General features: G+C 33.5%; 1 protein-coding gene across 4 annotated transcripts in view; it reads right to left on the bottom strand.

The window, feature by feature from the left end:
- VPS13B (vacuolar protein sorting 13 homolog B) overlaps nucleotides 1-27,513 on the bottom strand; it is a 673,385-nt gene that overhangs the window by 412,963 nt on the left and 232,909 nt on the right. For 3 of the 4 annotated variants that reach the window (XM_054590316.1, XM_054590313.1, XM_054590314.1), the window contains exons 20-21: nucleotides 11,824-11,933; nucleotides 3,821-3,968 (exon numbers count right to left, since the gene is read on the bottom strand). In XM_054590316.1, the coding sequence (XP_054446291.1) occupies nucleotides 3,821-3,968; nucleotides 11,824-11,933 (258 nt within the window). The remainder of the gene's footprint in view (nucleotides 1-3,820; nucleotides 3,969-11,823; nucleotides 11,934-27,513) is intronic. The other variant, XM_054590315.1, reaches the window with a different exon arrangement.

The raw sequence follows: 27,513 nt of genomic DNA, 5'->3' as shown, positions 1-27,513 counted from the left end.
TAGCGTTTATCCTATGGAAAGTTTAGCTACACTAACTGCTAAGGCATGCCTCTCTGGGTTCTCTACAATGGTTTGAAGGGTTAATAAGAAGTGTATGCTGCGGACAGTAGGAACCTTAAAGACTTCCTACCTGTGTGAGCTCTGAGAATCATTCAGATCACAGCTCCTTGGCCATCCTATGCCCAACGAGTCTTACTGCTTAGTAAATATTCAAGAAGAACTCCACTGTTGCTTTCTGGAGCTCTTTTGCTGAATAGTTTTCTCTTTCTCTCTGGAATTTTGTCCCCTAATTTCCAGATCATCTCTGCCTCCTCATATTTCTTTCATCTCTGCTTCTCAAAACTTCAATTAAGCAAGGTAGCTGAGTTCAGTTTGATATGTCCCACCTTGCTCTACAGTCTGAAATATGCCTTCAGACAGAAAGCCAGGGAAATCTTAGGCCTTACCTCGTTTGTTTCCCTCCTAGGAGGGATCACCAGTCCTACACCGCCAGTTGTCCAATGTCTACAAACTCTTTTTTCTCCCATATATTCTGACCAGTATGTTATTTACAACAGGAATATAAATCTAGTCCCTGTTACTCCATCATGGTTAGAAACTAAAGTTCCATACTTTTAATTTGTGGTATTAGCTCTTAAAATTTACATCATTAATTATCACATTTTTATTATTTTAGTAGTATTTGAGGAGTCCAATTAAAAGGCCTCCTATTATTTTAACTGTATACTTAACAGAACTTTCGACTTGGTGTTCGTGGATAGTATTTTTAAAGCTATCATTTATGGAGTATCTTGCTTTTTCATCTCCACTACAGACATTTTTGTCAAGAGCCCCAAATTGATGTTCACAAGGTTTCCAAAACATAGGGTAAACAGATGTCATATCTTTTAGGGTTTCCTTGTTTTGAAGGGCATAGAGATTCTCTAGAAGATTATTTAGAATTTTGTAATAATATATTATCTTCATGTGAAACATGGTTTTATTCTGGTGTGGCCTGCCCTACGTGCCTTTATCACTAAAATAGTGCTGTTCTGCTGTCGACACATTGCCAGCCATTAATCACGTGCTCCCGCTGCAGCCGGCTACTTTACACCGGCTGATTGAGATTGGAAGAGGGGGATGGCTGCTCCATGTGGAGCAATTAAAAACCAAAATCAAGCCCGGTGCGTGATCAGCTAGCCTTGAGCATCATGTGCCAAAAATACTACATAAACTGTTGGGGACAAACGTAAGACTAACATGGGCTCTAAGTTTAATAAGAAGTCAGGCAAAAATTGATACTAACATTTCTCCACTGCAAATTTCAGTTAAAAAATTAAAATGTGGATTCTATGACAAGGTGAATGCACTTAACACTACTAGACTGTACACTTAAAAAGGCCAATGTGCAAAAAGTAAAACAAAAACAAAAAAGATGTACAAAAGGCTATGAATACCAAATTCATTACAGTCCATGATGAAATGTAAATAATAACAAAAACAATGATAACCACATTTAAAGCAGGTAAAAATTCAAAGGACTTACAAAACATATTTAATCTAAAACCAAACAGGAACTATATACTCTAATTAAAAATAAAACAAAAATTTTTTAAAATTAATTCTAATTAAAGCATATAGTTGGCACAAAGCATTCTCGAGAAGAGAGAGAACACTACTAACAAGGTTACCAGAAAAGTAAAAGCGGGGCTCGCAAGGGGGAAGACACATAAGCTGGGAAGAATGTTATACTTAGTGCTTTTTACCTCCTGTAAATGCCTGCAGTGCCAAAATAAGGCAAGCACCGGCATCAGTTTGAGAACTGTTCATTGTCACGCTAGCTTGTGTAAGAATCTATGCCGGTGAAGTACTGATCCCCTTACCTATAACCTAACCTAAGTATTCAAGAGAGAAAGGAACACTGAAGACACAAAAACCAAATACCACAATTTAAAAGCAAGGAATCACAGTTCACATTGTAATTTGAAATAAAGAACAATGTGTTGTTTACATATATATCTTCATATTCTATAAAGTAATAACTAATGGTTAAAGCTGTTTGGGGCTTTTATTTTCTTAATATAAAATTAATATTAATTTCTTATAAAAATGGAAAAATATAAGAAAAAATAAATCTCAGATATTAACCGATATCATTTGTGAATTGATATTTAACTGATATATGGGATATAAATTTAGATATAAAACTTCTCCATGCATAACAAAGTCATGTTTTTCTAAAATCTATGATATTTTCTACTTAGTTCTATGTCATGTAATTTCATGTAAATGATAAGCATTTTCTGTCATCTTTACCCATCCTTAACAATTACTTTAAATCAATCATCAAGTGTGATTTAAAGAACAGGACTAAAGAATAAAGCAGAAGGTGAGACTATGTGGTTATATGCAGGTAAGATTAAATTTATTTTTATCAATTAATACTTAGTGGACATTTATTTTATTTAGAGGTGATATTTATAAGCCTTTATCTAAATCACCAGTTAAGGTGATGTAAAGTCTAATATGTAGCATAGTAACTAAAAGAAAAAATATCTAATTTTATATTAAAAACTCAATACAAGTTACAGAAAATCTTTCTACAATGCTAAAACTAAGCACAGGCATTTTTATCAATTGATAACAAGAAATCTCAACAGAGTAAAAGCCTGTGGACACTGACAGGTGAAAAATATAATAATTCTATTTAAAAAAATAAAAAATATGACATCCTGTTTTAGGAAACTGAGAGAGCACAGAATAATAGTTATATACAAAACTCCACAAAAATGTGTATTAGCATAGTCATTGTTATTGTTGTTAAGTGTGAAGAAAATAATACTAACTTTTCCTCTAAACCACAAATGTTAGTTTGCACTTCCTTATGTGTACAATCATATTTGAATTTCCTTAAGGGCAAGTATCATGTTTTATTAATATTTCTACCCTAGATATCACCACAGAGTCTAGCCCATTATAGACATTCCATAAGTGGGTTTTGATTTACCGAAAATATAAAACTTTTTCAATATGATTGGCAATGTGAGTTTTATAAAATAAAGCTGAATAGCTATGGAAAAAAACAAAATCGCCTGAAAATACCCATCATCACAAACATTAGAAATGAAGAGAAAAACACCAATTAAAATGAAATCATATAGTGCTCTTTTTCACTACACAATAAAGGAACTGTAAAAAGTGTTTTATGGAAGACAATTTATGTTTAATATTTGCTTGGACAGTCTAGCAGAGAAAGTGAGAGAAGAGGAAAGAGGACTGAAATGTACTGCCATTTGCAAGAATTCACTTTCAGAAGGAATATACTACTGGGAGTCAATTCTACAGAGGTCTCGTGTGTTTTTACAAGTCTTAAAAGTACAGGCAGTGAATTGCCTTTGTTTCCAATTGTGTTTTCCAAGATATCTGTACAACATACAGTCTCAGAAAGCAGAAATATTATCCTCCTGTGAGCAAGCGGTAAGCTTACTTACAGTCTTGCAAGGTACACATGGGGCCTCCCTCTGGAGAAAAGGGCAGGCATGCTTTCTACCCGTTAGATTCCCTCCATTGAGGGCTCCTGTCCTGTAATGTAAACCGCTGCATATAGGTATGACCTGGCCTCTCTTCGTAATCCCTTTGGAAATTAGGCTTAGGGCAGAGACACAGGAAATGCTAACACTTTGGTTACTGCTAAGGCTGTTAATGATAAAGTCCTTTGCCTCCATTCCAGGAGCCTCATGGCCTGGTCAGCATTCATGAAACTGTGGCCCAGATAATTTGATAATTTGTTGGCTTAGATGTTGCCTAAAATCACAGAACCTTTACAGTTCTTGACACATACCTGTTATTGTTTTTGTTTTTATAGGGCTGCTGGCATATTCAGAGGCCTGATATGACTGTTGCTTTGCCAAGGGCGCACTTCCAACAGATGTCTCATCTTCTTTCCTTCTGCTAATTGGCATAACAAGAGGAACAGCTATCACAGGCTGCTGGAGAAAGTCAAACGAAATCTGCATTATTTACTCAATCATAAGGAGTGAGGTTTTAACATAGCATCATTGAGGAAAGTCCTTCACAAGTTGGGGTTTTATTACTATTATTATTACTTTTAACTTTATCTTTTTTTAATTTTATTTTTAAGCCATGTTTCTTCTATTACAGTTGCCTCAGTTTTTACCCCTTTGCCCTTCACCCATCCCACTACTACAGACGTCTCCATGTCCCCCCACTTTGCCCACCTGCCATTGGCCCCTTCCCTCTGGCCATCACGACACCGTTGTCTGTGTCCGCGGGTCATGCATATATGTTCTTTAGCCAACTCCTTCACCTTCTTGCATCCAGAACCCTCCTCCATCCTCCCCTCTGACAGCTGCCAGTCTGTTCCATGTATGTATTCTTCTGTTTCTATTTTATTCATCAGTTTGTTTACAATATTTAGTCAATCCAACAACCAATCAATCTCCCTCACCCTTCCTCTTTCTCTCTCTCTCTCTCACACACACACACATACACACACTCAAAACAGAAAGATACTTTGAATTGTAAGTTAGAGTTCTGTGTGAAAACCAAGAGAACTTCAAAATAATCATAAATTTTAGGAAGGAGTATAAAGATAATGTAATAAGAGCAAATCAAAATTAACTTTGAAAATTGTTAGTTCACCCCAATACATTTAGTGAATATAAATAAATAAAAACAAAAAAAAAGAAAATTAATGTTAGTAGTAAATTAAAAGTTATTCTTATAAAATGATATTTTAAGAGGCACACTTCTATAAACTGATTATGCATATGTTAATACGGGCAGTTGGATATTTTTTGAGAATTGCTAAAAGTCTACTTTGCCTGACAAAATGATATCTACAGTATATTTAGAAAGCACAGAAAAATATCTACAGTTAGAGAAAGCTGGAAAACATTATGATCCTATATTGAATGCATGAGTGCTGAGCTGAACAATAAAGCAGCTGTTTCATCTTTATTCACTGAAATAAAGTCTGATGTTACCACTGATGACGCCCAATACGATCTTGTCAGATTTTTGGCGCAAAAAAAAAAAAAAAGGCATAGGTATTTTTAAGTTTGTTGCAGGATCAAAGATCAATGTTGAATGGGGTGGAAAACAATCATCAAATGTTGGGTTTTAGCCACAAACTGAGAAGGAAACTGCAGCTCGGGAAACAAGAGGTGATAGCTGTAATACAGCTGCCTCAAGTGGTGAATCTGAAGGGGTTAGTCAGGTTGCAGTGCAGTCTGAGGTTACCCTCAACACCACAACAACCACACCTCTACAGACCCAACTTTAAGTCTCACCCAACTCATAGTACTTAATATTACTTAGATTGAGGAAATATTTCAATGACAACATAGGTACGTTATGTAACTATGTAAGATAATCGACAAAGTTATGAGCTAGAGGGGAAAAGACAAAATATTTTACAAGTTTTTACTTAGCCTGAGTAAAAGCACAAAGATAATAACGAGAAAATGAAAATATCACATACATTATAGAAAACATCACAATGTAGAGTACCTGCTTTCATATTAAGCATTTAGTCAAATGATGATATTTATACAAATCTAAGTAGGAAAGAGTATGTAAGACCCAGATGATAAACACTCAGCACACTGGTTTTGATTTATTTAGACTTTTTCATCTATAAAGTAAGGGGGTGGGGAAGCCTACCGGAAAACCCCTTTATGCTCTAACATTTAATAATTCCATTATCCCTTGAATTTCTTGGCCATTATTTATAAACCTGGGGTACAACCAAGCACTCTTTTAACCAAATTCGAGATCAAAATCAATATATAATAAATAATTAGAGAAAAATTATGTGCTGCATAGTGTGATGCTGAATTCAAGCGTAACAGGTGAAAGATAAGATTAATGAAAGCCATGATATTGGCAATACCCAATAACAAACAAACAAACAAATCTTCCTTTCATTGGCTGAAACTCTGGTTTCACATAGGTAAAATATAGTAAAAGGCCAAACGGAAACCCTTTCTAACGAGAGTGCAAGGCTCTTACATGACTTCTACACAGCCACATTCCAAACATCTGACATGACAGACCTTCCATAAACATTTGTTGAATGTTTGCTAATACAGGTGCTACATGTCAGGCATGAAGACATACTAGCTAAAGAATAAAATAAGATGGATGATTCCCGCCACTTTTCTGAAAATATAGCTCCCCCAGTCAAAAATACCAAAATAGGCAGTACTTATTTCTGGTAGCCTCCCACTGTCCTGCTTACATGCTTCTACCTTCTGGTATTGAATATTCCTCCAAATTGCAGCTGTACCCTAGCTCCACGTTTGTCCTATTCTTGCCTCATCAATATCCCATGATCCTTAAATAACTAAAGCTTTAGTCACTTTTTAATAAAATTTCCCTCCTTTATTATTAATTTAATTACTGTAAAAACACCTGAAATTATAAAGAATAAAACAACTATATTCTCAATATAACCAATAATTACTGGTTACTAATATTTTATCATATCTACTTAAGAAAAAAAAAAGAGATAGCTAAAATCCTCTGACCAGGGGATTTGCCCAATTGCCAATTGGGTAAAAACCAATTGCCCAGTCCTCCCAGAGTCAACCAATATTATGATATTAATACAATGTTTCAAATTAGTTACTATACACCATTTCTTTATTTAAAGGGTGATTTGGGGGAAAAATATACATAGATACTGTCATACTGCATATATCCTTGGGAAACTGATTTTCTGAATTAAATAAAATTTTGAGAAATCCATATTAAGACCTATTGCATAATTTTAAACAATAAAGTACTGTATCATGTGAATATGCCATGCTTTAATTATCCACTTCATTAGAGACTGTCATTTAGGTGGTCTTCAATTTTATACTACCACAGTGAATACTGCAACAACAGACTTATACATGACTCCTTCAGCTCACATGAGTGAGACTGTAAGAACATAACTGTATTAAAAAGTCGGATTTTGGCATCATAGGGTATATTCATTTTCAATTTTATTAGATACTACCAAATTCATCAATTTTCACTTACAACAGTAGTATATGAGTTCCCCCATTTTCTACGTTTTCAACACTACTGAATATTGGAATTTTTTATCTTACAGATTTTTAAGTAAAGGCAATTATTCATGAGTTAAAACTACTGAAGCCGGGTGATAAGGCCATACGATTTAACTCTACTATTCTCTGAATTATCCATTTTAAAGAAAATATAAAACTAAAATAGTAAAAGCATTTTAAAAAGTATATTTTTGAGATAAGCTGAACTGTAGTAAAATAGTAATACTATAAAGTGCTAATGAAAATGTATGTAAACTATATAAAATTTTAAACGCAAATTGTCAGTATAAAAAGAGCCTTTAATATATTAAAATGCATGCCTGGAGTTACTAATTACACTTCTAAAATATGCTCTAAGTGGATAATTAAAGAAAAATGCAAAGATAAATCTATGAAGATATCTACCCCAATGTTATTTATAACTCTGGATTAATAAGATTATGGGTATTTGTTAGTTTATCTTTTAAATAAAACTGTTATTTTTAAAAATACATTTTACTGATTTTGCTATTACAGCTGTCCCATTTTTTCCCCCCTTTACTCCCTTCCATCTGGTTCCTCCATTTTGTTAAAGGGAACTGTATAAGAAAAAGAAGATCAAAACTATGAACATTAAAACACACAACAAATGTACAACTATGAACAAATGACTCTAAAAAACAAACTAAGCAAGTAAGTAGAACAGGAATAAAACTGGTATTATTTTTAAACAATTTTTTAAAGATTTTATTTACTTTATTTTTTTAGAGAGATGGGAAGAGAGGGAAAAAGAGGGACAGAAACATGAATGTGTGATTGCTTCTCACATGCACCCTAATGGGGACCTGGCCCGCAACCCAGACATGTGCCCTGACTGGAAATCGAACCCATAACCCTTTGGTTTGTAGGCCTGTGCTCAATCCATTGAGCCACACCAGCCAGGGCTAAAACTGGTATTTTTGAACTTAGGAAAAAAATACATATTTCATGTTAAAAGTTATAAAATAAAAATAAAAGTCAGAATCTTTGCAGGTGCTTAGTATCAATCAAATATATGTCTGATTTGCTTAAGCTGCTAGAACACTATTTGACTTTCAGGGATATCTATGGTGTACTGGTAATAACTGTATCATTTATAAGAAAATCAAAGAAGAATTTATAATACAATGGAATATTATTCAGCCATTAAAGCAGGAAATGTTGCCATTTGCAACAACACGGATGGAACTTGAGGCTTTAAGTAAAATAAGTCATACACAGTGTATGTGAAATCTAAATAAAACAAGACCCCGCCCCCCCCAAAAAAACCCCAAATTCATATATACAGAGAACAGATGAGTAGTTGCCATAGTTTGGGGTGCAGGGGGAGACTGGTGAGGGCAAAATGGTTAAATAGAATCAAAAGATATAAACTCCTAGTTATAAAATAAGTCAGTCATGAGACGTGATGTGTGATGATGACTACAGTTAATAATACTGTACTATATATTTGCTAATGTACTGTAAAGGTGCTAAGAGAGTGAATCTTAAAAGTTCTTACAAAAGAACAAAGATTTGGTCCTGGCTAGTGTGGCTCAGTGGACTGAGAGCCAGCCTGCGAACCAAAGGGTCACCGGTTTGATTCCCAGTCAGGGCACGTGCCTGGATTAGAGGCCAGGTCCACAGAGCAGGGCGCATGAGAGGCAACCACACATTCATGTTTTTCTCTTTCTCTCTCTTTCTCCCTCCCTTCCCCTCTCTCTAAAAATAAAGAAATAAAATCTTTAAAAAAAAGATATGTAACTATGTTGGTGATGGATGTTAACTAAATTATTGTGATGACCATTTCACAATATATACAAATATCAAACCATTACATTATACAGCTGAAACTGATACAATGTTATATGTCAATTATATCTCTATGAGAATAAAAAGAATTTACAACTAAAATTTTTTTCAAATGGTCCCTTCCATTAGTCTTATTTCTCTATCATCCATTCTGTTAGAGTGAACTCTAAAATCCAAATTTATTTACATCAGTTTCCTATGCTACCTTTTTATTCTTCAAGACAGTCTTAAAACCTTGGTGGTCTAGTTCCATTTTTTTGTATGTACCAGACCAGTTCTCTCAACACCATTTATTGAAGAGACAGTCTTCACTCCACTGTAAGCTTGTGCTCCCTTTGTCAAATATTGATTGACCATAAAGACATGGGTTTATTTCTGGGCTCTCTGTCCGTTTCCATTGATCTATGTTTGTTCTTATGACAGTATCAGACTGTTTTGACTACAGTGGCCTTGTAGTATAGTGTTATATCAGATATTATAATCTCTCCAATTTTGTTCTTCTTTCTCAATATCACTGAGGCTATTTGGGATCCTTTTTGGTACCATATAAATTTTTAGAATATTTGTTTTAGATCTGTGAAATATGTGTATGTGATAGGTACTTTCATAGGAATTGTGTTGAATCTATAGATTGCTTTGGGTGGTACGGACATTTTAACGATGTTAATTCTTCCTATCCATGAACAGGGAACATGCTTCCATTCATTTGTATCTTTCTCAATTTCTCTCTTTAGTGTTCTACAGTTTTCTGAGTACAGGTTTTCTACCTCCTTGGTTAAATTTATTCCTAGGTACTTTGTTGTTGCTACTGTTGTTGTTGTTTGTATAGTAAATGGGATTTTTTTTCTTAGTTTCTGATAGTTCATTTTTGTTGTACAAAAATGTCACTGATTTCTGAATACTGACTTTGTATTCCACTACTTTGACAAGTTCACTTACTAGGTCAAGTGGTTTTTTGGTGGAGCCTATAGGGTTTTCTGTTTACACTATCATGTCGTCTGCGAATGACAGTTTTACTTCCTCCTTTCCAATTGAGATGCCTTTTATTTCTTCTTCTTGTCTGATCACTGTGGCTAGGACTTCCAGTACTATGTTAAAATAGACAGATTTCTAGAAACATACAATCTCCCAAAACTGAATTAGGAAGAAGAAGAAAACCTGAATAGACTGAAAATAACTAGGGAAATTGAAGTGGTAATCAAAATACTCCTGGCACACAAAAGCCCTGGACCAGATGGCTTCACAGGCAAGTAATGCCAAAAATTCAAAGAAGAAAGAACTAACACCTTTTCTTCTCAAACTATTACAAAAAATTCAAGAAGAGGGAAGTCTCCCTTACTCTTTTTAGGGGGCCAATATTATCCTAGGCCCATAACCAGGTAAAGATATAACAAAGAAAGAAAATTATAGGCCAGTATCTCTGATGAACAGAGGCTAAAATCCTCAACAAAAATATCAGCAATGCAGATTCAGCAATGCATTGAGAAGATCATACATCATGATCAAGTGGGATTTATTCCAGGGATCCAAGGATGGCCGAATATTCACAAATCAAGAAATGTGATGCATCACATAAACAAAATGAAAGACAAAAATCACACGACCCTATCAATAGATGCAGGAAAAGCATTTGATAAAAGCCAGCACTCATGTATGAGAAAACCACTCAGCAAAGTAGTAATAGAGGGAGCATATCTCAACATAAGAAAGGCCATATACAACAAACCCACAGTCAACATCATACTCAACGGGCAAAAACTAAAAGCGTTACCCTTAAGATCAGGAACAATACAAGTGGGTTCGCTCTCACCATTCAATTCTCCTTTTAAAACCCTCACCTGCTTATGAGAACTATTCCTCTTTTTTATTTTCATATAATCCTGTACATAATCTAATGTGGCACTTACTGAGAATGGCATTACTATATTCCTTAATATTTTCAAATAAACTAAATAGCTCTAGAGGCAGTGATATTCTCAAACATGACTTTTATTTCGGTAGTCGCAGTACCCAGCACAGTGCCTCATACTCTGTAACTACTGGATAGAAAGAAGAATGGCATGGGGGAGAGAAGGCAGAAGCTTCCAATGAAATTAAAACAAAGTGAAGAAAAATATTTAAAAGATGCTCCTTGAGACATGAGTTTACTTTTTAGGTAATTTTTTATATTCTTAGGCAATTATAAAATTGTACATTTTCTCCTATTAACTAGCTGTAAGTTACTTCAGAAAACAGACACAAGCTATTTCAAGTAGAATATTACAAAACTACAATTAAAACAATGAGAAAATGCAATTCAATATAGCATAAATTTGGCCTTAAACCCTTAGTTCTGCCATCTACTAGATTTGCGATGATAGGTGAAAAAAAAATCTAAATAAGCATCAGTTTATTTTTCTTTAAAATGGGATTAATAAAACCCATTGGTCAGAATTACATTTAAGTAACATGACACAGAAAATTACATTTAAGTATTCTAGAAACTGCATTAGCTGCTATTTACTTTTTAATTTATACCCTTTTAAACAAACACATATCCCAACTCCTGTGCACAAACCCTCCTAATACCAGAGAGCTAGGCACTCAATGCATGTTTGTTGAATAAACCTAAAGATGTAGAAATGTAGAGATACCAAAAATGAAAGCTAACAATTACTAATAATTTCTTATGTATCTGACACTTTGAGAGCAAACATGTAGGCACTACAATGAAAAAATAGGGATACCTAAACTAGTCTCTATAACTGTACAGAAAACACCTTTAATTGTCAACAAAGCCACTTTGAGCTGTAATTTCTTGTACAGAAACTAATGAATAGAAACACCTGAAAGGGGTAGAATGGGGGGACACAGGAATACTGGTACATCCATAAATAATATCAATAGAAGAAATATATGACTCTAATCAATGACACAAAAAGATTAATTCATTTAGAGAATTAGCAAAATGGCTCACCTGCTGCATTGGCCGACTGGTCCGTTTCTGAGGCTGGTAAATGAGCCAGGTGTATAAGACTGGATCGACATTAACTGCTAGTCCTTGCACACTACAAAGAAGCACAGCGCCTACAATGCAAGATTTAAAAATTGTTGTAATTCCTCATAAACAACAGTAAGCTTAACATCATTTCATACCAATTAAGATGGCTATGATTCAAAAGACCCACAGCAAGTAGTTACAAGGATGTTAAATAATGCAAACCTCATACATTGCTGGTGGGAACGTAAATATGGTACAAATACTTTGAAAAATATTTTGGCATATCCTCAAAAAGGAAAACACACAGTTACAATATGACCCAACAAGTCTACTCTAGATATATACCAAAGGAGCTAAAATCATATGTTCATGCATAAGCTTGTACTTAAATTTTCATAGCAGCATTATTCATATAGTTTTAAAAAGTGGGAAAAACACAAATGTCCATGAATTTCTGAATGGATAAACAAAAGGTGGCATCACCATACAATGGAAAACTATTTATCCATAAGGAGGAATGAAGTACTGATACATTTTACAACATAGAAAAACCTTAAAATAATGAAAGAAGCCAGTCACCGAAAACCACATATTGTATGATCCCACTTAAATGGAATGGCCAGAACAGGCAAATCATAGAAGAAAAAAACAGTGCATGTCAGAATCAGAGGAAGGAAGGATGAGAAATAACTGCTAATAGTTACATGGTTCTTCTGGGACTAATGAAAATGTCGTGGAATTGGAAAATGGTGATTGTTGCACAATCTTGCAAATACAAGGGTGGGCAAAAGTAGGTTTTCAGTTGTTCATATAGAAAATAATACAATAATTAATAAATAATAATACCAGAATAAACTCTGTGCTTCACGCACTCAAAACGGTAAACCTACTTTTGCCACACCCTGTATGATAAAAACCATTACATTATGTACTTTAAGGATTTTTATGGAATGTGAAATCATACCTCATTAAAAGTATATTTGTCTTTAAAAATAATAAGCTTAATATTTTCAGGCAAACAGCAATTTCTCTATTGGCCATTAGAGCGGAATATTATCTCCCTTTTTTGTTTATCTTACAAAACTAACTCATGATATGAAAGAAGCATTATTATAACCACTCAAAAAATTGTTGTAAATTACAGCTTTAAATCTTCAGAAGCAAAGAAAGAGAGCTGCCGAAGTGAAGTGCATGCTAACGTTCTGACATAACACACAAAGCCGAAGCATAACAAGCTGTAATTCAATCCTACTAACAAATATTTCTGTCCCTCTCTAATAAAAAGTAACTCATACAGAACTTAACTAAACAGAATATCCCATTTTAATTTATGTATAGATAATATATATTAATAAATAAGTTTTTGTATTTCTATATCTAGTTTTTATAAAAATATTAGCTCGACAAGGATGTATGAAATATGAAGGAAAAGGTATCTGTCAGTATTGTCCTCAACTGTATCTCCAGCATCTAGAAAAGTACCTGCCACAAGTTAAGGGCTGAAAAAAAAATCAGAATAAATGGTAGACAGGTTCTCAGGTTAACTGGGAAAAGCCATTTGTTTTATAATACTGCAGATTACTTAAACAATTAGTATTAGTAAAGTTAGTATTAATAACAAGTCCTACGAGAAGTGAAGCGCACAGAGATGGAATTAAGATAGAGGGCAGGAAGCAAGAAAAAGAGAGATTCCCCTTTTTTCAAAGCTTTCCTCAGAATTTTCAAATAAGCAAAATTCGCCACAGGTACTCCTGTTCCACCTTACAATGCTACTCCTCCCAAAATCAGTACAGACTCCTAGGCAGCATGTTCAGACAACACAAGCAACGCCCCGGTGCCTGTACCAACGCGAGTGCTGACGAGCGATGGTCCACTCAAACACGTATCAGGAAGGAACGACGGGAGAAGCTAAAGACAAGATGATTGCAAAAGGGGAGTCATGATTGAAGTCAACTGGAAAATACCATTTAATATATTTTTTTCTGTAATAGAATTCAAATTCCTCACAGGAACCTAAATTTGTCTCTCTCTCAAATATCAGTAGTATACAGGATAAGGCTGAAAAATGCTATTATATCAAGAGAAATAAAATAGGACTTTCCCAAAATTATATCCAGTTTTCAAACAATTCTAGCAATTTGACTACACCAGAGACTATCATCCCCACAAACTAACAAAAATATAGTATTACAGTATGCAGCAAGAGTTAGTTTGAATAATTTTTGTCTTATAACAACTCTTTTTCTCAAAAAATGTTTTTAGGTGAGAAATAGAATTTGCCTCCAATTTCACTGCTATGTGGAATCTAATGAACAAACTGAGCTAACGAGGAAAATGGGGACGGACTCATAGATGGAGAGCAGGCTGACAGCTGCGGGGGAGCAGTGAGGAGGTGAAGGGACTGAGCAAAGTATCGAAAGGGACTCATGGGCATGGACAACAGTGTCGTGATTCCTGGGGGGCGGGGGGATAAGGGGACTACAAGGTAATGTGAAAAAATACAATAAAGATTAAAAAATTAAAAGAAATAAAACCTTTCAAAGATAAAAAAACAAACATAAAAAACTATTAAAAGTTTTTAACTTAAAAAAATTAGGTTAGAAACTTTTAAGTGGACAGTTTAAGAAATTTATTGAAATTCAAGAACACATAATCAATTTTAAAGGTTAAAATACTTTTCTAAAAGCCATATAGAGAAATGAAATTACAGTTAGATTTAAATTACTATGAATTGCTTCCTATCATGCAAGACCACTGTAATATTTTATAATTAATACTGCACAAATATAAAAGACACCACAAATGATACATGAATAATAAAGAGTATTTGTCCCCTAACAGAAGGAGCTATGAAAAGAAAGAAGGCAGAGGGATCCAGAAGACAAAGGATCTAACACAGGAGGAAAGCGACGGGAATCACCTGGACGACAACAGTGAGCTGATGACAGGCGCATGGAAAATTTAATAACAACAAACACATACAATTATTAAATACATAAAAAAGTAAATGTTAAAAAGGCAAGGGTAAAAATCACAGGATACAACATGACTGACATGAATAATACTTGTAGACAGAACTATGTAATTTCAAAAAAATGAATCACTTGATTAATTAAACATCCTATAACAATAATGGAAGCATGGCTATATGAGAGGAATGTATGATGGGTGCTAAAGAGCGTGAAAGTTGACCAACTGTTGTTTCCCACAGTAAGACTTCATAAAAATAATGCTATACAATGAACAATGAAGAAAGAGCAACAAAAGTCATGTTATTTATTTAAAATATGTAAGTAAACACCAAAATAATTACTGAAAGAGTTGAAACTAATTACCTTTTGAAAAAAGAACATTAAAAAACAGGTGCACTTGCCATGAGAAAGGACTGTGAAGAACTGAAATAGAGGTAGATGAGCCCTAGATTTTCTTGCTGAGGAACATCCCTCTAGCCACTAACAAAAAGCAAAATAAAATTTTCTTTAAAAAAAAAACAACTTCTCATTCACTGTCACATAACAGCCACAAATTAATATCTGTGAATAGTTCCCATAAGAAGAAATCAGCAAGCACTACAAAAGGCAAGATAGTGTAAGAGGCAAAAAAATTCAACAAACAAATTCAGACCTTCAAGTAGTGGAAATCAAAATATCCAAGTACAGAACATAAAACAGCTATGTATAAAATGTTTAAAATACAAAAATGTGGGATCATGAAGAGGATCAAACAATGAGAAAGTATCAAACAACGTATTTTAATGAAAAATGGCAATTACAGAAATGACTAATTTAATTGTTAAAGTAAAAAAACTCACTGGACAGGTTAAACAGCAGATTAAATAAGTTAAAGAAAAAATTACTGAAATGCAAGGAATACAATGAGATCATTTAAAATGCATCTGAGATAGGAAAAAAAAAGAAAATTCGTAAAATGAGGTTAAGAGATATGAGGACTCAGTAAGAAGACCAAACATATTCTAATTAGAACTCAGAGGGAGATACTAAGAAATGGGTAAAAGGCAATATTGTTAAAAAGATAACAGCTCAGAATTTTAAACATTGTTGAAAGACAGTAAGCCTCAAACCCAAGAAGCCCAATGAATCCAAAATGGAAAATTATCAATTAACCTGTATTAGACCAACAAAAAAAACTACAAAACACTGAAGAGAAAAAGATCAAAATGTCACCCCAATTTTTTAAAAAGATCCTATAGAGAATTAAAAAAGCAAACAAACTGATAATCAACTTCTTAGCAAACATTCAATGATATTCATATATGATTTTACTTCAAAACTTACATATATACTATAAGTATTCTTTTGAACCTATCAAGCATTATATTTAAAAGATGATCATGGAAAAACTAAATGTATTTTTAAAAATAAATATATCTGATATACTCTAATATTATCAATGTCAACTATAAGCCACATATAAACTTTATGAAGAAAAATACACAAAAATCCTATAAAAACAAAGCAGTGTGCATCGCTAAAGACAAAAATAAATGAAGGACTCAAGGACATGGACAGCAGTGGTGACCCCATGGGGCAGGGCAGGAGGGTGGGGGGAAGTGAACAAGGGTATGGGGGGGGACAGGTTGTAATGGAAAAAGTACAATAAAAAATAATGTAAAAAATAAAAAATAAAACTAAAGCTCCATTAAAAATAAAAAAGTAAATTGAAAAATTACAAACATTCTCTGTATTAGGCTAGTTATTTTAAAAGTCTTTTCAGACATGTCAAAAACTAAATATGTTGAGTAAATTTTTTAAAACTTTTTCAGTAAGTTATTAGCACACTTTTTTTTTATTTGGGATTTTAGAAAAAAGAAAAACAAACATGAGAACATTTTCACGAGGAAAATTAACCTTGAAATGCTCATTTATTTTATTATAATTAACAAGTTCAAAAGTACTTCAGTAAATGTTCATATAAGTAATATGATTATATTGTACCAAAAGTGATTAAATGACATAGCCAGGCTTGAACTTTATGAATGTTAAATAGGTGATAAAATAGAATAATCTATTAATTTAACATCAATTTAGTTGAAATTATGTTAGAGATAATGTTATTTTAAATCTAATGGGGTATTTTCTTATACTCAATTTGCAAAACACAGGCTTTAAAAATAACACAAAAGCTCTGACATGTAAGTGTGCAGATAATTAGTCTGATACTGAGTTGACTCAGAACAGATCCCCCATAAATCACTAAAATTTGGCAATATATTATTCTGTTTAATTTTAGCCTGGGAGACAACTAATGAGAAAAGTGTGCTTTGCTTCTCTGCTCACTGCCAAAATGGTTCACTTATCCACATTCCACTCAGGCTTCACCGATTAGTTAAATCAAGGGATCACAGTCATTTTCAGTTACATCCTAGAGCTGAAAAATGAGAACTGAAATAAGGGACAGAAACCAAAGTTGCGGAGCATTAAAATTACACATACATTCTTCTTCTCAGCTATAGACATCTTGTCAACAATGATATTATCTTGTAAAATATCAAGTAATAAATGGTAAAAAGTACCTAGGATTTTATCTTCAACCAACGAATGAAACAAAAAACACACAGTCATCTTTTTGTTTTTTAATTTATTTTTTCAAATACATATGTCTCTGCCTACCCCCCACCACTTTCCCTTGCCCCCTCCCTCCCTCCCTCCCTCAGCTCTTCCCCTTTGGTTTTGTCCATGAGTCCTTGCTATATGTTCGTTGACTTTCCCCTTCCCCTAAGTGGGGATTTCTTTCTCTCTAAAGAAAGAAAAACATTCATCTTTATCTAAGTTTAAAACGTACTGTTTTTCTATTTTACAGCTATAGCAAAGTCAGAACTTTTTAGATTCGTATAGCTCCTAAGAAATTACTTACTACTCTTAATTTTAAGGATAATTTTCAAAAATTCCAGATAAACAGTTAAGTAAACAAAAAAGAAACAATATTTCAAAAACAAGGGTGGGTAATAAAGGCAAGATAGAGTAATCACAGTCTAAGAAGTGATGGCAGGTATGAGCTGCCAACTACTAGCAACCTTATCCAAGGTAATTGTCAAATTTAGTGTAAATGAATCATAAGATTTTTAGGTATGTGTGTATGGTAGCTCATGTTACTTAAATAACAATTAATTCTCCTTCCCTTAGAATATAGACAATCACAGGAGAATTGTATCCCATCATAACAATAAGAATAAGCCATGCAACTTATCAAAGTTTTTCAACATTCAGCCGACATCAGAGTTCACAAAGAAACATAATGAAGAAAAATCATAAAAGTGAAAGGCCCTTATAAGAGAAAAGGGATAGTAGCTTTCATTCTTGGCACAGCAAGAGGAGAAGAAAGCTAATAAGAGAAAACAACTGAACTTTTAACACATTTTTAAATGCTGGGGGCTGACATGGCAGCTTAGAATATCTGAGAACCCCAGACACAAGGGGAATCCACCCACCTGCCGTCACTTTTCAACAAACCTCCAGCAAACGCTCTTGAGACTGACAGGACAGGACTGGAGATGAGAAAGACCCACCAAGATGCAAGTCAGTGGAGCCTAATGGAGTCTGAGCACCAAGGATTAAAAGAAATCTGACAGGCACTCTGAACTTCTCAGTGAGCAGCACGAAGGGGAATCTACGACTAGGAGAAAGGAAGAGGCACTGAAAAAGATCCCTATAGAAGGACAGGCAATTAAGGCATCCTGAAGTCTAAGGTCAGGTCAGGAGAACTGAGAGAAAAACCACGAACCATATTAAAGGAAAAATTTTGATTCTGCTCTCAGAAAAATTGAAGACTGCAGTAAACATACTATAAGTAAAGCCAGAACCATACCCAGCTCAACTACAGTATAGAAAACAAGAACTGGACCCAACACAACTCACCAATAACATGACAAAAAGAGACTGGCTTTTTTCTGGTCATAAATGTTATTTAACTAGGTTGTATTACTCTTTTAACACCAATGTGTGACATTCATTTTTAAAAATTATGAAACAAATAGTACACCACAAAGAAAACACGCATTATCTAAAGTGAAAGTAGTCAATAATACTAGTCCCCAAGGTAGGGGACATGAAGATACCAGAATTACCAAAGAGGGAATTTAAAACAAATACCTTAAAGAACACAGTGAAAACATGCATGAACTGAAGGGTAATTGCAACAGAAAGATAAAAAGTATTAAAAAGAGCCAAAGGGAAACACTGGAATTAAAAATATATAGTATCAGAGGTGAAGAATTCTTTCAAAACTTTTCAAAACTGATGAATAGTATCAACTGACACTTTGAAAAAGCTTAGCAAATCCTAAGAATAAATAAAAGAAGAACCTGATCTAGACACATCATGATAAAACTGCAGAAAACCAAAGAGGAAAAAAATTTTGAAATCACTCAGAGAGGGGGGAAAAGACACAGTGCATGTAAGGTGACCATGAGCAGGAGAGCTTCTCATGAGAAATAATGGTGGCCAGAAGGTAACGGAATTTTTAAAGTGTGGAAAGAAGAAGAGACAACCTAAATTTCTATATCCAGTGAAAACATCCTTTAAAAATTAAGAGAAAAATAAAAAGAGAGTAAAAAATCAATTGGCCTCCAAAGACTTGTACTACTAGAAATCACAAGCAAAGTGCTTTAGGCTGAAAGAAAACTATACCCAATTGAAACTCAACTCTACAAAAGGAATGAGGATACCAGGAAGAGTATATATGTTGGTGACTAAAGAGAACATCTTTAAAAAATACACACACACACACACACACACACACACACACACAATTATATACACATTGACCAAAAGTGTTAAAAAAAAAACACTTCTGACTGTTTAAAGTAGAAACAGTAACAATGCAATGTAGGGTTCATATTTCACATAGAAGTGAAATATATGCCCACTGAGCACAAAGAACAGAATGGTAGTAACTGGAAGTAAAACTGTGTAACAAAGCATTTATTTTTCAGCTTATAATAGCTTCTTTCACTGTCTTCTGATTTGTTAATATTCCTGTGAAGCCCAATTTAGATCAAATAAAAAGTATTTAATAAATATCTATGTACATATGTACTTTTTTCTTTCCACCTATCCAAATTCTCTGCATATCCTTTGATTCAAATTAGCCATTAAGACTTCCTACCACCATCTATCTTACCATTCTCCGGCCAACTGCAATACTAAGTATCATAGAGCTCATTTTAGCCACTGACCCAATTCAAATTTCTCAATTGAGACTAGGATGGCAGAGGACGTTATGAGTGCTTTAGGAAACACAAAATGTGTAAAATAGTAACACATTCTACTGCTTTACAACATTAAGCACCCATCTGTGTTCCTTGGTCATGAATTGAAAGTCAGTCAACTCTTCCCAGTTGTATGTTTATCGCCAGTCCAGTTCCAGCACAGAGAAGGCAGAAACAATGGGTTTTATCATGACTGTGTATATGCTTCTATTTTTCCTGCTGTAGTTTTCCTTTTTCTCCCTGGTATAAATTTAAGTTAATAATTGGTCTCCTTCTATCTGACTCATGTATCTTAATTCCCAATTGGCATAGAATGTACAAATGAGATTTAATGGTAATAACTGTCAGTAATTAATACTTTGTAATGTTTCAAAGTCTTGTTCTCCAATTTATTTTCATGACATAAAATGTTAAAGCCATAAAGGTAATAATAGACAGCTTTGACAATAAAAAGCTTAGAACCTCTAAATAATAAAAGGTACCTACCATAAACAAAATTAAAGGCAAAAGTCAAACTAGGGGAAAATATCTGGAAATACATAACAAAGATAATATTCATGACGTTGGAAGACCTTCTAAAAATTACTAAGATAAAAAGATATACAACCAAACAGAAAAATAGGCAAAGGATATAAATAAACAAACCACAAATACACAGAACTGGCCTTTACTAACAGCCAAAGAAATTTAAGGTTAAACAGTAAGATAATTTTCCAATAACAGATTAACAAAAGTTTAAATAAATGAAATTCTATTACTGATAAAACTGTGAAGGATAACGTACACTCATGCTCCGCTGAAAGAAAAAGAAATTGGTACAGTCTTTATGAAGATCACTTTGGAATTGCCTATTAAAATTTTAAATGTACATACTCATTGATTCAGTATTTAGTTCTTAGAATCCTAAAATAATACTTGTTGATGCTTTCTTAAAACCGTATACACAAAAATATTCATCTGTAGTTTTACAGTAAAAATAGGTAAATAGCATCAATATTTAAATTATGATGATTTATTTAATGGAACATCATTCGGCTATTAAATGACGAAGAACTGATGTATATAATGACACAAAAATAAGTGCAGATTAGTACATTTAAAGTAAAAAGTGCTGACATGAGAACACAAAAATTTCAGGTATTACAGATATATATTTATTTAAACATAAGATAGACATACTACACATATGTATTTAAAGATAAAGGTGATATGTCTGAGCATATGGGGCTGAATACACATGTGATATATCACAGAAAAGATGAACTGCAAATGTATAAACCATGCTGTATATAAACTAAGGCAGATCAAACATCATTTCATATTTTAAAAATAATATTACCATATTATTTATATTCTAAAACCTGGAAACTACATCAACATTTTTATGATCAATTCTGAATTTCAAAGAAAACTTTGGTTCACGGAAGAAACAAAAGCAAAACCTTGATTTCACCACAAATAACACCATTTAGAAAATTACTAGATCTCATAAAAGTCACTTTTATTTATCTTCAATTTGTCACTGTCCTTTAGTCAGGATTTTCATTATTCAGAATCCCATCACATGCTGAAGTATGAATAAATGTAAGGTCCAATAACTAAAAATTAATTTTTAAAACCAATTGTTCAATTTAAATTTAGTTTATTTGGGGGGGAATTTATTATAATCAAAATACAGATTATAAATCAGTCATAAAATTTATCATCAAATGACTCATTCACCTCAGTAAAATCTTTACTATTGTCTAATATTATGATAGTTCTAATTTAAAATATTTCTTCATCTCTTTTATAATAAGCCCCAAAATCCAATATATATCTTAATTGTATTAGCATGTTTTAAATAACTTCAGGCTATGAACACTGTGAAGACATTGCAAACAATATAGTAGAATTAGATTTTGAATTAGTGATGTATAAAACACATATTGACGTACAATATCTTGGAATAATACAGTATTTCATTTAAGTAATTTAAAATCAATATAAATAATCTCTGATATGAAATTCCAAATAATTTATATTGTACTGATTTAGTATTTTAATTTTGCTGACTATATGAGCTTATTCACATCTGGCTTAAATTTTAAGTACACAGAGTGAAAGATTATATGTATATATTTATTTTTATAGATTCTAATAGGAAGCTTAATAAGTAATTTTTACTATAATGATTATTAAAATGAATGAGAAGAAAAATGTTCAGAGTCACCCAGAGTAAATGATGTCTCCAGTTTTTAAATTCCATGTACCAGTAAAGGTTGGCGAAGAGTCTTTCAAAATCATGAAAATATTCAACATGTTAACTAGGAGACAGAGTATACATTTTGATTTAATTATGAAATCCTTGAATACTAAAATTTTTATTAATAATAATAAATCTTAACTTGGAAATTAAAAGCAATGCTTTTTTGATCAAGACCAGACAAGCATGTATTTTCAGATAGTTAACATCATTAATTCTCATTTCATCTAGGATCTTGTGGCATAAATCAGATAGATTTCTAGCATTCCTAAGTCAGGATACTGCCTTCCATAAGTCATCCTTCTCCAGCCAAGTAATTTCTTCCAATTTTTTAGAAATTAAGGCAACTATTTTAATACAATAACCCTTGGATCAGAATTTCCAGACATAAACAAAAATATTTAGAAAATTACTCTCATGCATGTATCAAACCAACCAAACGAAATTCTCAATATGTATGTTTTTCACTAAGGAACCTGAAACTAAAATGATTTTCTTCCCTTAATTTGGATTGCCTTGTGGGGGAGGGGACTCATGGCTGAGGAAAAAATAAATTTGTATTTTTACCTACAATAGCCTACATATTACTTTCCAAAAATACTAGGGCACTTGATGGTTATCTAGAATCTTATTCTATTTACATCATATAAAACACCATAAAGTAGAACAGGTCTCCAAAACATGTAAATGTTTTATTCTACCTGCCCATGGTCCCAGTTTTTACATCCTTCCTCTGTAACACAGGTATAGAACACTGTAAGATACATGTAAATTTGAAGAGCAGGCAACTGTAAGCCTTATACAGAATTCCCAAGGTTACAAAGCTTATAGGTATGTGAAAATTAGTTGATAAAATAAAGGCTCTAAAATTCAAAGTGTTCTGACTTCTGGACAGCATTCCAATATTAAATCAAATTCATGGTTGCAACCATTAAAAGACTATGTTATTACCATTCCTGTAATTCAAACTGGATTAGAGTATTCTGGAACATAAAGATTAATATGGGACAAGTATATAAAACAAAAGGAAAATTAATGAATCATTGCTAAGTCTATTAAGACTAATCACAATTATGAAGCATATTAATTTTCTACTACCTTATTACTTAAAGAGTAACAGAGCTTTGAGTGCAATGTGATTTAAAGCTATTTTAAAGTTTATCAAATTTATGTAATTCTGAAACCCCCACACATACAATTTAAAAGGTTAAATCCATTGCAATGTTATTCATAATTGCCAAGATATGGAAACAGCCCAGGTACTCATCAGTAGATGAGAGAATAAAACAACTATGGGATATTTACATAATGGAATGCTACTTGGCGTAAAAAATGAAGAAAAATTTATCCTTTCCAGCATCATTATGGACAACATTATGCTAAGTGAAATAAATCAGTCAGAGGAAGACAAATACCACTATTTCACTTATATGTGGGATCTAATGAACAAACTGAACAACAAGCAAAATAGAGACAGACTCATCGATAGATAGGAGGCTGACAGCTATTGGGGGGGAGGGGAAGAGAGGAGGGGGGACTAAGCAAAAAGGGGAAAGGACTCCTGGATGAGGACAACAATGTGCTGATTGGGGTGGGGGCCGGCGGGGGGAGAGTAAAAGAGTTTAAATGGTAATGGAAGAAATACAAAAAAATTAAAAATAATAAAAATTTTGTTAAAAATTTAAATCCAAACACTGGCAAGGATATGGTATGACTGATAGTAAAACACAGACTTTATTGAGTCCGTAGACTATGAGATAGTTTTGTAAAAATTTTTAGTAAATATTTTGGAACACAGCTATGCCATTTTTTACATACTGTCTTTGGGCTGCTTTTGCACTAGAACAGCAGAACTGAGTAGCTGTTAGAGAAATTCTATCACCCACAAGCCTGGAGTAAGTACTATCTGGCCCCTTAAAAGTTTTTGACCCCCTGGTAACACATTGTTGGTAGCAGTTTAAATTAACATAACAGTTTTGCACATGATTTTGTAGTAAAAAGTTGTAACTTTTAACTTTAATTCCATTTCCAGAAATCTATGCTAAGGATACAAAGGTATTGTTTAAGTTAACAATTTAACATATTGTTAATTTTAATAGAAAATATTTGAAATGATACAGATCTCCAAAAAATGAGGAATATTTAAGCAAACTGGGATGTATACACGTAATAAAATCTTTTAATCTTTATGCAATATAAAAATCTTTTAAATGGTGGTTATGAAGACTGTGATAATGGGAAAATTCTTATGACATAAACAAACATTTTAAATACAATTTAATAAAAGGTAAGATAAATAGGAAAAAAACTGGGATATATGTAAAAAAAAATTAGTGGTTTGCTTTGAGTGATGGGTTAATCTTTTATGTGCTTTACAGACTTTTTAAATTTCCAAATTAAGCTAACTGAAAATACAATTCCTTTTATAATAAAAACTTAAAACAACATAGGTAAATATAAAAAAATTTCATGTTTAGGTGAAAACCAGATTATGTTATTCCATGCTTAAGCACTACCTAACCAACTCCGTTCGCATTAAATCTACGCTTCCTGCAGCACATAGCTCTGCCCCACCCCTCACCTCTGGCGCTCTCCCGCCACCCCGGTCATGCACTCTAGTCACTCCAACAACATAAAATTCTTTGCTCTCCCTTCTGTCGCCTCTCTGCCATGCTGCACAGAGGCCTGCCTGACTGCCCTATGAAATTAGGGGTTTTTTCTACTCGATTTTTTATCACAATAGCTTTGTCTCATTGTTTAACATTTATGATTATGTAATGTTTTATTGGCTCCTCAGTTGGAACCATCTCTACTGTTTACATATATCCGATGCCAAGCAGTGTTTGCACATAGACAATTCTAAATGTAATGAATGAATATATGAATAAATCATTACATTTCTCTTTTATCTTTCAAGCACTTATAAAGTATAGCTGCAATTCATACAGAAGCAATGATCTGAAAATGTGCTCTAAATCAAAGAATACTCCAAATACTATTCAATATAAGACACATTTTGATTCCTGATAACAAATAGTTGTTTCCTGAACTGGTTTCCAATATTTCAATGTAATACTACTTCACATATGCTGTTTGTGTTAAGCCATTTATCTGTTTATATAATAGAGGATAATTAGTGATATTTTTATAGTCAACAAAAAAATAGGAAGAAAATATTTTTAATTAACACCTAATATGCAAGGTCTTAAATCCCAGTTATTTCAACACATGCCTGCAATGTAGCCACATGAATCTGGTCTCCGGGAACAAGTATATTTTCTAAAAACATAACTGGCACTCACATTCTAAATACACACATTTTCTTTAGTATCTTATAAGCCTTTTCCTGTATCATTTTTGGTGGATAGCCATTCCTTTCCTCTGTCTCACACACCGCTATCGGAACCTAAATTGTCTCATATTCCAGCAATGGCAGCGGTGATCAGCTCTACTTGGGTTCCTACAAATTCTGTGTGGGGCAAACAGATAGAGCCTAGACTTGAGTCCGTCCAACATGTCTCTTGTTTCTGTCCACGGGCCCCACAGCTGACTCCAAGATAGGCAACAGTGCAGTACCTCACTCAGTGCCCACAGATACATGCACAGGCTGGAACTGCAGCCAGGTCAGTGCCCTGCGGAGTGGAACCTTGACAAATGGAATATGGGAGCCAGCAGGAAAAATTCTTCCCAGAAAGAACTATCGGGGAGAGAAGTGGTGGCCAACTAGACGATACATCGAATAGAGCTCTCCCTCCTTTTCTGACTCATAACCTTAATCCTGGGATTTAATCTATAATTATGATCCCTAATAACAGTAGCACATAAGCCTTTCTCTGAGGCTCTGCTTGCTGAGGGACCCAAGATACCCTTGTTTCATTCTCTCCAGTAAAAGCAACTCCAGTTCCATTCAGGGAATTATCACCACCCGTCTTGCCCCAAAAAGCACATATAGTTTAGTGGAATTATCAATCAAGACATTCTATATTTTCCTGCCCAAAGGATATACATGTGACTGAAACCAAACATCTTAAATTGATCTCGAATTGTCTATTTAAATCTATTTCTATTTCATTTTACTTCATGCATATAACTTAGTCAACATAACTCACTCTCCTTCCCTTTCTTCAATTCGTTAGCTATCATTCATACACCTAACAGCATACTCCAGATGTTCAGGAGTCTAGGGAGATGGGGTGGTAAAAAAATGAATAATAAACTAAGAATCATACAAATGGGAAAGAGTAATAGAACTACAGAAAAAGTAGGAATACGTGTCTCAAGATACGTAAGAGGGAAAGCTACACAGCACAAGTGATTTCTGACTGGTGGTCTCAAGGAGAAGGATTTTGCCAACTAGACAAGAAGCGGGAAGGGTCATTCCAGAAACAGAAACAGCTGTGCAAACACATGTATGAGACAGAGTATGGTATATTTAAGAATGAACAAGTAATTCTAAAAGGCCTGAGCTGAAGATACACAGAGCACATAACTAGATCATGAATGCCCATTCTAAGGAGTTAATATTTTATTCTGTGACTTTCAAGGTAGAAAAAATTAACTTTCAAATGTGCAGTTCAGAAAGACCAAAATGAATGGCACATGAACTTGAAGAGCTGGAAGCAAAATAGGTAAACAATGTTATTTGGTATCACCACCGTTACAATTAATCAGTCATTCATGGCATAAGCCACAAAGGTTGTAACTTTTGAGAATTAGAAATACCATTTTATAATTAAATTGATGTAAGATATAAAGTAACATTTTCTAAATAACTAGATGTGAAACAGACATAAGTGGTTCAGTGTCCTGAGTCTCTGAGAGGATACAATGATGCAATTATTGATGAAATGAACTAAAATAAGGAATGGAAGTGAAGAGAAAGTAGATGATAGCAATTTGGGAAATGGGGAATTTGGGATGTCTATGGGACATCAAGGTAAAGGTATTTTTTTGTAGTCAAAAATACATTGTCAAATACTTTTCGTGAGACTCCTGGGGCTAGAACTGTAATTGAACTATAGGGAAGGAAGGAGTTCTATTAATCAAATTACACCTACAAAGTAAAACAAAAATAGACAAATTTAATACTGATATAATATAATAAACAATGAAAGTAATGCAGATACAGAGGGAGGGAGGGAAGGGACTGTAGCCAAAAAATAATAATAGTCACCACCGCCACCACCACCACCTG

The sequence above is a fragment of the Pteronotus mesoamericanus genome, unplaced genomic scaffold (genome assembly GCF_021234165.1).
Source record: "Pteronotus mesoamericanus isolate MK-2021 breed Mesoamerican mustached bat unplaced genomic scaffold, CSHL_Meso_final scaffold_174, whole genome shotgun sequence".
NCBI classification, from domain to species: domain Eukaryota; kingdom Metazoa; phylum Chordata; class Mammalia; order Chiroptera; family Mormoopidae; genus Pteronotus; species Pteronotus mesoamericanus.
Note: the sequence above shows the minus strand (reverse complement) of the source record. Positions and strands in the feature narration are given on the sequence as shown.